This window comes from Poecilia reticulata, chromosome 17 (genome assembly GCF_904066995.2).
Source record: "Poecilia reticulata chromosome 17, P_reticulata-male-v2, whole genome shotgun sequence".
NCBI classification, from domain to species: domain Eukaryota; kingdom Metazoa; phylum Chordata; class Actinopteri; order Cyprinodontiformes; family Poeciliidae; genus Poecilia; species Poecilia reticulata.
The window spans coordinates 1,930,091-1,943,481 of record NC_088846.1 but is presented as its reverse complement, the minus strand read 5'-3'; the positions used below and the strand labels follow the sequence as shown (position 1 = coordinate 1,943,481).

Sequence of the window (13,391 nt, the reverse complement as noted above, 5' to 3'; positions counted from 1 at the left end):
GTCAAAATCTTTCTCCATGCTCTCTAATAACAGCAAAAAGGTCTTATTCATTATGTTAGACATAGAAGATCAGATGAATATCCCTAAATAACAAAACCCTGCTTCTGCCCATTTAAAAGGTGTTGTGTAAACCAGAGCTTTCAGTGGAAAAACAAAAGTTCCAGGTCCTTTTAATGCCATACAAATATGAGACAGAAACATGGATTATATCTTTATATGGACCTGTCTATTGATTTATAGATTAATAGTTTTACTGGACAGAAATTACAAAGAACAAATCTAGTTCTTAATCAAATCCTAATGAGTCAAAATGAAAGTGTCATGGAGTCATCAGCCTCATGACATTAACACTGACATGAAAAATAATATTGAAGAAATAAATACATCAAATCTAATTAAAAACATAAATAAGTGATAAGTTCTTTACTGTTATGGTCTGTAAGATATATTTATTCTCTCTACTATATGTGGCCTCAACAAACACATGGCACTTCAACAATATTATTTGACCTTTTATCTGGAAATAGTGATCTGGAAATAGTGTCTGTTTATACTTGCCAAACAGTCCTCTGTATTAATTATTGCTCGAAAGGTCTTGCCATAGCAGTTTATTCCTCTGTATTTACTTTAGTTTCTTAGTTTATTCTTGCATTTTGTTCTTCATTCATTTCCATTTAGTTTCCTTTGATTATTATTATCCTCTCTTGGTTTATTGCTATGTCCATTTTATTTTCTTTCCTGTTGCTAGATTTATTTTATCTTTTATTGACGCTCACCATCAGTAATCTTCACTCATCACCAGGGGTGAAAGTAAGGGGGTACGGCAGGGTACTGCGTACCCCTTAAAGATTTAGCGGGGGTACGCAGTACCTGCAAGAGAGGGGAGCGGCTGACTGCTGTATAAAATCAACGGGTTCACTCTGCAGCAGTGAGTGCACCCACTTTTTTCCCATTTCATATTGTTTCTGAACGGTTCGTGCTTTGCTAGAGCAGCGGTGCAACACGTCGATCGTGGAAGGTTTTGAGTCGATCTCGGCGGTAGGTGACAAACTGAACGCCACAGGACGCTGAGACCAGCATGTCCTCCTCTGACTGGCTTAAAACATTGGTAACTTTATTAAAGAACAACAAAAAAATCAACAAAACGTGTTCAAATTAATGACCCAACAGCAATAATAATAATCTCAGTGATTATTGTTTCAACAAGGTCTTGCTCAATTCTGTGCGTTTCGGTTCCATTGCCAAAATAACTAGCAGAGCAGGAGTTTAAAATTAACTAATCAACCACCGCTGTGTTCAGGGAGGCTTATTAATGATCGCAAAATAAATATCAAGCCTGCAAACCTAATATCGTAACAAACTCAATATTATGTTTTTAACGTAATCTCTGGTCGGCTTGGAGAGCGCAGGAGGTTGCCATGGCAACGTGTGTGCTTAAATGACAGAGAGAGAGAGTAAAAATGTGCGAGTGGTTTTGAGTTCAGGTTGTTTTTCCTTTTGTGGTATGTTGGTGGAGATTCACCTGTAATGTGAGTGGTGGGCGGTACCAATGTAGCCTTTAAAGCCAGGTGTGTGGCCCCTGGGGGGCGCCCACGTTGAGAACTGCTATTCTAGAATGTTAAAGAGCACTGGGAGAGGTGTATGAGGATCAGAAATGTATAAGAGCAAGAGGTCCGTGTAAAGCAGTGGTCCCCAAGCTACGGCCCGTGGGCCAGATCCGGCCCGCCTCCACATTTGGTCCGCCCCCCTGTACAATACCAGAGAGCATTTAGATTTTTTTTCATATACCGTATTTTCCGGACTATAAGCCGCTACTTTTTTCCTAAGCTTTGAACCTTGCGGCTTATAGCCCAGTGTGGCTTATATGTGAATTTTTCTTCAACCACCAGGGGGCTCTTTAGCATGAAGTGAATCATTGGAAGTCAAAATTGGAAATCAAAGAAGAAAGCTCCCATTAAAACGGAATTAGGTTTTAATAGGGAATTAAAATTTGAGAATGTTGTTGATCAGTTAAATAGCATTGAGGGGAAAAAGAAGATTTTTCGTTTTTTAAATAATACTCTGATCATTATGAGAATTTGAGGTATAGATATTAGGATCCAGTAGATGGCAGTAGTGCAACAATAATGGATGCAAGCTGCCATTGAAATCTAAAGAAGACGAAGAAGAAAGCGCCCATTTTCATTTAGCGTATGCTAGTAGCAGACACAAAGGATCAGCACTTTTACTGTTACAGTTACCGTTGGGAAACTACCGTAATCAGTTCAGTTAAATCTAAACTTGGCAACTTTTTCTTTTTCAACCGTAATAAATGTGATATTCGATTGACCTGTTATGACTCCAATTTTGGGTGTCCGCCCCCCTCTGCTGCTGCTACATCGTTGTGGAAAACCTAGACGGCAGAGATATCTGCGGCTTATAGTCTGGAAAATATGGTATTTATTTCATAAATAGTGTTATTTCCTGGATTTTTTCTGTGAAGAACCCAGAAAGTATTATTTGATTATGTGGAAAACAATAAATTTTTACATTTAGGCACTCCTGCAATTGTCACTTTTTCTGTTACAAACTGACTCTGGCCCCCCACCAGAGAAGGGAAACGTTATGTAAATTTGGGGACCCCTGGTGTAAAGAAACACTTTATGGGTTACACCAGATCTTAGAATACCCTTAAAACCTTCCTTTGGCACTCAACCCTTGTTAGAGGATCTATTGGTTATCTTTTTTCTCTCTTGCTCTCGATGAAGGCGGATGCTTTTTTCCTCTGCTCCCTCCCTGCCCATGCTTGCTCTGTTTTTGTCCCGTCTTTCTATATTTTTGTAGCCTTTCTTTGCACATCATCCAAATCTACAAATTATGGATCTGGTCAACCCAATCTCTCAATGCAATTGATCAAATTTTTGACGAGAAGTCTGGGCACAGGAGAGCCCTCTTGTCCTGCGGGGACACACCCAGAGGGATTCACCCTGGATTTATTCATGATATCAGGATTTCTGCTGTTTGGAGCTTGGGGATTCCTGGATTATCAACAAATTTGTGACGGACTTGGCCGAACTAGCAAACAATCGGACTGTTGGTGTGGACAGAGACGAGGACTCTAAAACGCACAAACGGGATGGAATCAATCATGGAGAAGTTGCTAGTTTCGGCTCAGTGGAACGACCAAACTAATTTGGATGATTGGGAACTGAGATGCATCAGAGAGACTTTAGGGAAGATTGAAATTTATAATCTTCCCGACCTAAGACATCCTGTTTATGAATTGGCTTTTCCCGTGTGGCCTTGAAAGGGCTGCATATTTCAAATCTCCTTGAAAACACAACGCTCTTCCCTCCTCACCCCCTCCTGTATCCATGGAGCTGTGGAGCTGAGCGCTCCCACAGCGCTTTTTTCCTCGATATACCACACCTCTATCGAACTTTACCAGAAGTGTCAGTGACATCGTTCCATGGCCCTTTGACGTCACCCCTTCACTCGTGTCTTTGTTTTGCCCACTGTTTTGTCTGAATGTTGCCATTTTCCCTAATGTGTCCTTTCCTCTTTTTTGTTTTAGGTGGAGTACTCCCTATTTAACCCAGAAAAGGATTATTTTAGTTTATTAGTAATATCAGAAATTGTGGTGTACGCACTATTTAGATCAATATTATACAGCCCAGAAATGGAATCAGAACTAGAATAACTACGAACTTGGAATCCATAAATACTCAACAGGCACAGTCACTGCTTAGTTTATATTACCGTCTTTTCTCTGCTCATCTTTTTTTGCTCTGCTGGTCATTGTCTGATTAACTGGTCGCGATTCCAATACAGCACTACAGTTACTGTTGAATTAACAAACAAAGCGGAATTTAATAGAGTAGTAGTGTTTGAGGTGGGAGCCTCTGAAAAAGCATCTACTCCATCTTGCAGACCAACCGGAAGTCCAACACTACGTGTTTAATAAAACATGATTCGATTTGAAAATAATAATACAGAATTTATTCCCCTTGTTAACCTACCATTTCTCTTTCATACATTTTATTCATTGTTAGTTTTCAGGGCCCAACATGACATCACTTAAGCCACGCCCCCTGAGAACAGCAAGTGTCATGTTTTACTTTGAAAGGTCGCTATTTGACCCCTTTGACCTAATCAGCATGAAACGGTGTCCAGAGACAGAAGACATGTTGGTGTGATGTGGATTCCAACCTTGACCGGTTTTGGTGGAGCAGGTGGGTGTGGCAGCATGGCGAAGTGACCTGTAACGCCATTGCCATACGTTTGACTCTAAATTCCACAGTTTCCAACCGAGCTACACCAAACTCACTGGTATCGATCTTTATCCAAACTGCGACAGGAATCCACAACAAGCATTGGTGAGCATGGCCTAATTTCTCTACAGCACCCCCTAGAATATTTTAAACGATCAGCCCCAAGCCATGCTTTAACCCAGAATTATGAAACTTGGTACACATGTGTATCTTGTCAGAAGCTACAAAAGAAGTCTCTTGGTGCCATGGTCCAAACCCAACAGGAAGTCAGCCATTTTGGAACAAAGCTGCCATCATGTCCTTTTTATTGACGTCACGTCATATCTGATCGAACTCGTCCTACAGGGTTTGACATACAAACTTCAGAATCACTCAGCAGAGTCTTCAGGCATTGAAGGTCAAAAGTTATCAAAAGATTTTTCGTACATCAAAGCAAGTGTCAAACTTTGACTATCCGCCATGAAACATCAAAATGCAACAACTTCCACACACAAGGTCAGGACTTCATCACACTTTCTATGTCTCACTACAGACCCGTCCTCATCACATTTACATGGTCAACTGATGACATCACCTTAGCTCCATCCACTTCCAACAGGAAGTCACCTGTTTTTTCTGATGGATGTCTTCTTTTTACTCTTTGATTCATATAGCTTTAAACCTGTGCCAAGTGACATAAATGACATGATGATGAATTCTGCCAACGCTACCTGCTGGCTGAACCGTGTGGTACGCCAAATGGCGAATTTCAATCCCTCACCATTTGTATAAGGTGGTCTCTTATCAGACATGCATCATCCGATTTGCACCAAACTTTTTATGATTGACTCTTGTGAACCTCAAAGGAGCCCAATACCATTAATTTGACTCCAATGCACCCCCTGTCCATGTATAGCTGAACCCATCAGCTATGTCTCCTCACTGCATCAGCTGATCTGCTGATGATGTCAAATACATAGCAAGTCCACAACGTCTTAAAATTGTCAGACTTTTTTCTTTGCCGTTTTTCTGTACTCTTTCAAATACAGAAAAACTGTATTGTATTATTATATTATTGTATTAAAGTTTGTTTAATTGCTCTATTTTTTTAATTGTTTTTTGTAGGTTTCTGTAAAGTGCAGTGGTGCAGTGAATGGGAATGTTCTGTTATTGATCCTCACGGTTCTTAGGAAGAAGAAATGTCACTTTGTCTGGAGTAATACTGGAATGAAGTGACATTGTATTAAAACAATACTCTGTCCTTGGTGAAGCATTTTTCACATTTCCTCTAAATGTACCTATTGTTTTATTGTACTAATTTTCTTAAGCATGTTGTCTGTAAACTTTTAATATATTAACAATTTGTACAATTCTCTGATTGTATATTGGCAATGTACTCTTAAAAATGTGAATATATTGAATACACAATGTAATTTGTTTCACCTGGAAAGTGTGTTGTAATTGATCCTCCTGTAAACTGGTAGCCTGATATATTTTCAGTACTGTATAGAGTGTATGAAGCATGTAATGTACAAAGTGGGGCAAAGCAGAATAATAAAGGACATTAAGAAACTGAAAAGTGTACTTCATTAGCAATATAATAAACTAAAAGTGTAATTGTAGCATACTGTGATCACACTGCTATATTACACTGCTATATATTTTAAATGTAATTCAATCACAAAAATAGTACACTCAAAATATACTAATCAAGCATGTTTATATTACATATAAAGCAATATACTTAAAGTATACTAACTGTAATTTTCGTTGTTCTAAAAAGTATGTGAAAGTACTCTTGGTACACTTCTACAATTTAAATACTATTAAAATACACTAGGCACAAAATTAGTTGTTCCAAAATAGCACACTTTAAGTTAACTAATCCTATGCGAACTTGAAGTATACTCATGATTAGTCTGACTTAAAGTAACTAAAATTTAACATACTTAGTACATTTATTTTTCACCAGAATGGGCTACAGTGGGGGTGTAGGGTGTTTTCAATGCTGTGCTAGATGACCGGCCAGCACTCAGAAAGATAACCACAGCTGCTACTGGAACAATTGTTTTTTTAATTATTGTTGTTGAGAAAAACACATTTCTTAGCTAAACTGTGGCAACATGAAACAAAGAGATGAAATGAAAAACTTCATCAATTAGCAGTCTTGATCATAAAAATTCCCAGTATTTTGTTGTTAAAAGTACTTCAAAACAATGTCTACATGGTTTATGTACTTCAAGGCTTATTTGGTAAATACTTACTTTAAAAGATAGTTTTTCTATTTGTCTAAAATTGCAAGAACTGTGTTTAAATGTTTAAGTGTGCATCTGTTTAAATTAAGCTGAGATTTAGTTGCACAACAGAAAACACTAACAAGTCTTAGACCTGTGTCATGCTACCTGACAGCATAAGCTGTCTTAATTTCATATCTATATGTAGTATTTGGGTTTTTATTTTTGTATTTTTATTCTTTCTTATTGACATGACATGTCTATTTTTAAGTTTTAATTTGACAATATGTATCTATGCTTAAAAGAAGCAGTTCTCCACTTGCCCTGTCAAAAAGGCAATCCAATAAAGATTTCTTGGCAGGCCTGCTGACAGCACTCAGCCTTCTTCTATGTAGGCATAGAAGATGCGCAACTTTTTAATAGTTTGGGTGAAATAATTTTGGGCAACAACAGACGACTGTAGAAGTTGTACGTGACCATGGTTACAAAACTGCAGAAAAGCTCAGAGATTTATGAATACTTCATTGACATTGTTTTCCCTTACTCTACTGAGAAGCCAATTTAAATTTTCAATATCAGGCTGACATGATAGTTCCAACCACATTTGTACGAACTAATTAATTGTTAATTGTCAAACTGCTTTCACAAGGGTGTGTCTAAAGGCAACTAAATCAAAGCGAGCAAACCAGATCTTTTAAACAAAAATGTAACTAAGACACAAAGCTGCAAAAAATATATCGACTTGGGAAAAAGATTTGTGCTGAGAATTTTAGGACACCAATCACCTTACCTCCATATTTGACCCAGCTGGAGAATGTGTATTATGGACTGGCATAACCACACACAGACTGAGTAATAGGGCGACCGTTTCGTGCCTCTTCTGCCCATCGCCGTGCTGCCGGTGCTGTTAGTAGCAGTGTTCTTACTGGCAGTTGACATCTGCCTCTGCGGTGTGGCCGGGTGCTGCTGAACGGGAACATCGCCTTGAGAGGCCGAGCCGCTCAGCAGTAGCTTACTGTCGTCCAACTGGGGGCAACCGACGGCAGATTCAACGTTGTCCTCTGTACTGAAGTCAGCGACGAACCATCGAAAACTAAACAGCTGGACCGAAAACGAACCCAGCACCACAAAAAAAAGCGTCAAGCCGAACCACCAATAGTCCTGGCGAAGATAGTAATCGACTGAAAGCCACACGTCGGTTCCTACATCAGCTAGATAAACAGACACTGCGGCAACAATCCACAAGCAGTCCCATATCACATATTTTTGCTGTTCTCTGTTTAGACGGAAGCAAGGCGAGTTGGACCCTCCCCGACCGCAGCACTGAGATTCCCCGTTCGGAAAATCCACGTCCAGGGTGCATGCCGAGTCGGTCTGCTGTCCCAGGTGCAGCCCCTGCACCGAGCCGGAGTGCTCGGAGTTTTGCAACGGCGTGAAGGCCACATCGCTCCTCTTTAATTTCAAGACCCCATCCGACTTAGCTGCCATCATTGTAATCAGAAGATATTAAACTGGTAGATTTCTTCTGCTCTTCCTCCCCCGTTCTCTTTTAGCGCAGCGTTTGTCCGTCGAAACCTTGTTTACGTGTTTCTTTACTCTTCATTTCTAGACCACACCTGCTTCTTTACTCTGCTGTCTTCTCATAATATACGATAAAAGTCAGAGATCCAGGTTGAGCGTAGCATTGTGCTTGTTGCCCCAGGTTTTAGGTCTATGTCTAATTTTTGAGTGATTGATGAGCATCTCACATCCAGCCGTTAAAGGATATTCACCGCCTTGTTTCCTTAATCCTACCTGGTGGGATTCTACAATCAGCTATTGTTATGTCGTCGCAAAAGCTACAGCTAACATTTAAGTATTTGGCAATGATAGAGAAGGGATGAAGGCTGCGGCCATGTTCTTCTATAGCGGACAGCAAACAATGACATCATTCCCACTCTTCCCCCTGAATGTCAACCGCCCGCCCTCCTGGGACCCAAACTACACACACACACACACACACACACACACACACACACACACACACACACACACACACACACACACACACACGCACATTTACAGGCACTTTGGGGTTCCATTTGTGTCAAAAATAAGTAGAAATCTTGTGTAGATGTTGTTGGTCTATGTCAGTGGTCCCCAAACTACGGCCCGCGGGCCGGATCCGGCCCGCCTCCACATTTGGTCCAGCACCCTGAACAATACCAGAGAGCATTTAGATTTTTTTTCATATACCGTATTTTCCGGACTATAAGCCGCTACTTTTTTCCTAAGCTTTGAACCTTGCGGCTTATAGCCCAGTGTGGCTTATATGTGAATTTTTCTTCAACCACCAGGGGGCTCTTTAGCATGAAGTGAATCATTGGAAGTCAAAATTGGAAATCAAAGAAGAAAGCTCCCATTAAAAAGGAATTAGGTTTTAATTGGGAATTAAAATTTGAGAATGTTGTTGATCAGTTAAATAGCATTGAGGGGAAAAAGAAGATTTTTCGTTTTTTAAATAATACTCTCATCATTATGAGAATTTGAGGCATAGATATTAGGATCCAATAGATGGCAGTAGTGCAACAATAATGGATGCAAGCTGCCATTGAAATCTAAAGAAGAAGAAGAAAAAAAAAAAAAAAAGAAGAAAGCGCCTATTTTCATTTACCACATTCTAGTAGCAGACACAAAGAAAACTACCGTAATCAGTTCAGTTAAATCTAAACTTGGCAACTTTTTCTTTTTCAACCGTAATAAATGTGATATTCGATTGACCTGTTATGACTCCAATTTTGGGTGTCCGCCCCCTCTGCTGCTGCTACATCGTTGTGGAAAACCTAGACGGCAGAGATATCTGCGGCTTATAGTCTGGAAAATTTGGTATTTATTTCATAAATAGTGTTATTTCCTGTATTTTTTCTGTGAAGAACCCAGAGAGGGTTATTTGATTGTGCTTTCTGGAAAACAATACATTTTTACATTTAGGCACTCCTGCAATCGTCACACTTTTTCTGTTACAAACTGACTCCGGCCCCCCACCAGATAAGGGAAAAGTTATGTGGCCCTCACAGGAAAAAGTTTGGGGACCCCTGGTCTATGTCGTTGCTATGTGTCTTTGGTATATGTTTTCTTAGTGCTTTATAGATATGTCGATGTTGCATATGCGTTCGCTGAATATGTAGATGTTGCATGTTATGTCTCTAGCTGCGTCGTGGTTATTACTTACTGTCATCTTGTCAATTCATCTGCAGTAAAGAAGTGAACCCTTTGCAGTTGTTTTTTGATGCTACTGTTGTTGATTCAAGGAGTTGTCTGAATGTCTTCTGTGATTGGTCAATGTCCTTGGTCCATGCTGTTATTTCATGTCATTGGTCCTTGTCGTTGGTCAGTGTTGCTGTTGCCTGTTTTCTTCACCATTTATAAGTTTTGAAGTAGGACATCTCTGATCAAAATGTTTATTAGATATTACAAGAATATTGATCTTTCAATATAAGTAGTTTCAAAATTCTTAGACTTCTATCTTGTATTTTCTTCAGGCATTAATCTACCGCTCCCTCCTCAAGCGCTCGGAGGTTCACTTAGGGACTGTCAACAAATTTCCGAACCAAACCAAAACTCCTGACAAACAAATGTAAACAAATGCCTTGCCTTATGACAAACTGACACAAAAAAATTGCTAATTAGGGTTACACAACACACTCTCCTCTATTGATTTTTTAAGTCATATTCAGTATTTAAATTTGAATATTAAATATTATGTTTTCTTCAATAGCTTAAAAGTCATGTGTCCTATTGACTCAAAATCAGTGTGAAATTGTTCTACTAAAATGTGTAGGTGAGGCACACGCATTCTGACTCCATTTTAACCCTTTTTATTTATCTTTTGTCAATAATTTAGTATATACTTTTTTTTGCTATTTTTTTGGTCAAAATTTAGTCCAAATTTAGTAAATATGTTTTAGCAATTTTTTGTCAAAACTTTCAAAATTTGGCCTAAATTTTGACAAAAATTACAAAAAAGTATATTTACTAAATTTTGACAAAAAATAGCTAAAATACATTTACTAAATTTTGACTAAATCTTGACAAAAAAATTGTAAAAAAATAAAAAGGGTTAAAATTGAGTAAAAATGAGTGTGCTTCATCTACACACTTTAATAGAACAATTTCACACTGATTTTGAGTCAATAGGTCACAGGACTTGGAAGCTATTGAAGAAAACATGATATATTCAAATAATTTAAAATATTGAATATGACTTAAAAATTCAATAGAGAATAGTGTGTCTTGTGTAACCCTAATACCGCTTTTTTGTGTCAGTTGGTCACAAGGCAAGGCATTTATTTACATTTGTTTGTCAGGAGTTTTTGGTTCAGACATTTATTGATAGTCCCTAAGTGAACCATCGAGAGCTTGAGGAGGAAGCAGGAGGGAGCGGTAGATTAATGCCTGAAGAAAATACAAGGTAAAAATCTAAACATTTTGAAAACACTAAGGCAACACTGACCAACGACAAGGACCAACGACATGACCTAACAGCTTTGACCAACGACATTGACCAATCACAGAAGTTAAAGACATTCAAACAACTCCTTGAACCAACAACAGGGGGGAGTAACATAAAAAATAACATCTGCAAGGGGTTCACTACTTTACTGGAGATAAATTGACAAGATGACAGTAAGTAACCACCACGCAGCTAGAGACATCTCATATGCAACATTTACATATGCAATATCTAACATATGCATCACCTACATATGTAGATGATGCAACATTGACATATCCATAAATTACTAAAACCATAGACATCTACCAAAGATACATAGCAACAACATTACCAACAACATTTACACATATGACTTCTACTTATTTTTGACACAAATGGAACCCCATACATATGAAGTAGCATAAATAGTGAGAGCACCTCATTTTATACTCCTTGATCAAGTAAAGCATTGAAACTCATTTTGTGAGTATACTTCTGATTTGATTCTGCCTTGATTATTTCCTTAATAATAATTTTCATAACAGACCAATTGTAGCTTGATCAGTAATGTAAGCAATAACACTTCCAGCAGTAACATTTCAAGGTGAAATTGAAGAAATACTGAAATGAATTATAAGATTAAAATAACTGTTGGTATATAGACTTAGATCAATTGTATTGTTAAGGGGCAATTTGCTTTGCAGGCAGCAAAGAACAATTGCCAAAAAATACATTAAAAATTACAATAGAATTAAATCACAACATCCATCCAACATTTAATTAAAAATATCTACTGATGTGTGTTACTGTCTCTCCCTCACTCTGACTCTCTGCATCCTAATGTCCCTGCATGGCATTAATATATTCACAACGGACACTTGAGTAATGTACAGTACCATAATGTGAACTAACTAAAAATAACAAGCATGCCTTTTGTCATACAGAATTAGAATTTTAACAACTGATTTGCAGATGTATGCATTATTATGCATCTCATATGCTGTCATTTCTGTCATTACACTAAAATGGTTGCAGTAAAAAAATTTTGGATTGCTGAACATGGAGGGACACTAGGATGCAGAGATTACCAGAATAATTCAAATATTAAAATAAAGACGTTTTAATTTCACCAAGCAAGAAATGCAAAAGAATCTTTAACAATTATGTGCTAAACATTTTCTAATATTAGATAGTAAATGATAAATAAAGGCAATTGTAGACCATTATGATATTTATCAAACATTCAAAAAACAGGAGAAGGTATAGGCATAAATTATTATATGTCTTGGTTTCAGAGTAGGTGACAGATCATAACAAAACAAATGATCAATGGACATAAAACTAGGGGTGAAAGTAAGGGGGTACGGCAGGGTACTGCGTACCCCTTAAAGATTTAGCGGGGGTACGCAGTACCTGCAAGAGAGGGGAGCGGCTGTCTGCTGTATAAAATCAACGGGTTCACTCTGCAGCAGTGAGTGCACCCACTAATCAGCCGTGACTGATTAGACTAATCAGTTAATAAATAACTTTTTTCCCATTTCATATTGTTTCTGAACGGTTCGTGCTTTGCTAGAGCAGCGGTGCAACACGTCGATCGCGGAAGGTTTTGAGTCGATCTCGGCGGTAGGTGACAAACTGAACGCCGCAGGACGCTGAGACCAGCACGTCCTCCTCTGACTGGCTTAAAACGTTGGTAACTTTATTAAAGAACAACAACAAAATCAACAAAACGTGTTCAAATTAAAGACCCAACAACAATAATAATCTCAGTGATTATTGTTTCAACAAGGTGTTGCTCAATTCTGTGCGTTTCGGTTCCATTACCAAAATAACTAGCAGAGCAGGAGTTTAAAATTAACTAATCAACCACCGCTGTGTTCATGAGGTTTATTAATAATCGCAAAATAAATATCAAGCCTGCAAACTTAATATCGTAACGAACTGAATATTATGTTTTTAACGTAATCTCTGGTCAGCTTGGAGAGCGCAAGAGGTCGCCATGGCAACGTGTGTGCTTACCCTTCTGTTATTTTGCGGGTCAATTTGACCAGTTTCAAAGTTTACTTTTTTTTTTTTTAAATAGTTAGAAGTATTTTTTCTGCATGAAACTTTTTCTATTTGTCTTAATAGGTGCACTCTACGTATAAAATGAAAATGGTTCATTTTACACATTTGCAGCCCCCTCTGCGTCTACTTGTTACATAGAAACTGTTCGGGTCAATTTGACCCGGCAGTCAAGTTGAAGGGTAAAAAGGCTAAAAAAATCGTCCAATTCTATTTGTTTCCTTGCACCTATGAGACATATTTCACCACACACACACACATCACACCACACATGCATGCACACGCACACATGCACACACACACCACACACACCTAAACATGCACACAAACCCTCTCTTTCACTATTCTCTTTATTTCACTAGGAAACTACCAGAAAGCAGGTGTTCATAC

General features: G+C 38.3%; 1 protein-coding gene across 4 annotated transcripts in view; it reads right to left on the bottom strand.

The window, feature by feature from the left end:
* Positions 1-8,440, bottom strand: part of xkr4 (XK related 4) — a 76,133-nt gene extending 67,693 nt beyond the window's left edge. Inside the window, exon 1 of one of the 4 annotated variants that reach the window (XR_014084125.1) lies at positions 7,254-8,437. Coding sequence is in view for 3 of the 4 variants with exons in the window: in XM_081597759.1 (XP_081453885.1) it covers positions 7,254-7,954 (701 nt within the window). In the remaining variant the exon portion in view is untranslated. Of the gene's footprint in view, positions 1-7,253 lie in introns of all 4 variants that reach the window. The other 3 variants (XM_081597759.1, XM_008433523.3, XM_008433521.3) reach the window with 3 other exon arrangements.
* Between the last annotated feature and the right edge of the window lie 4,951 nt (positions 8,441-13,391).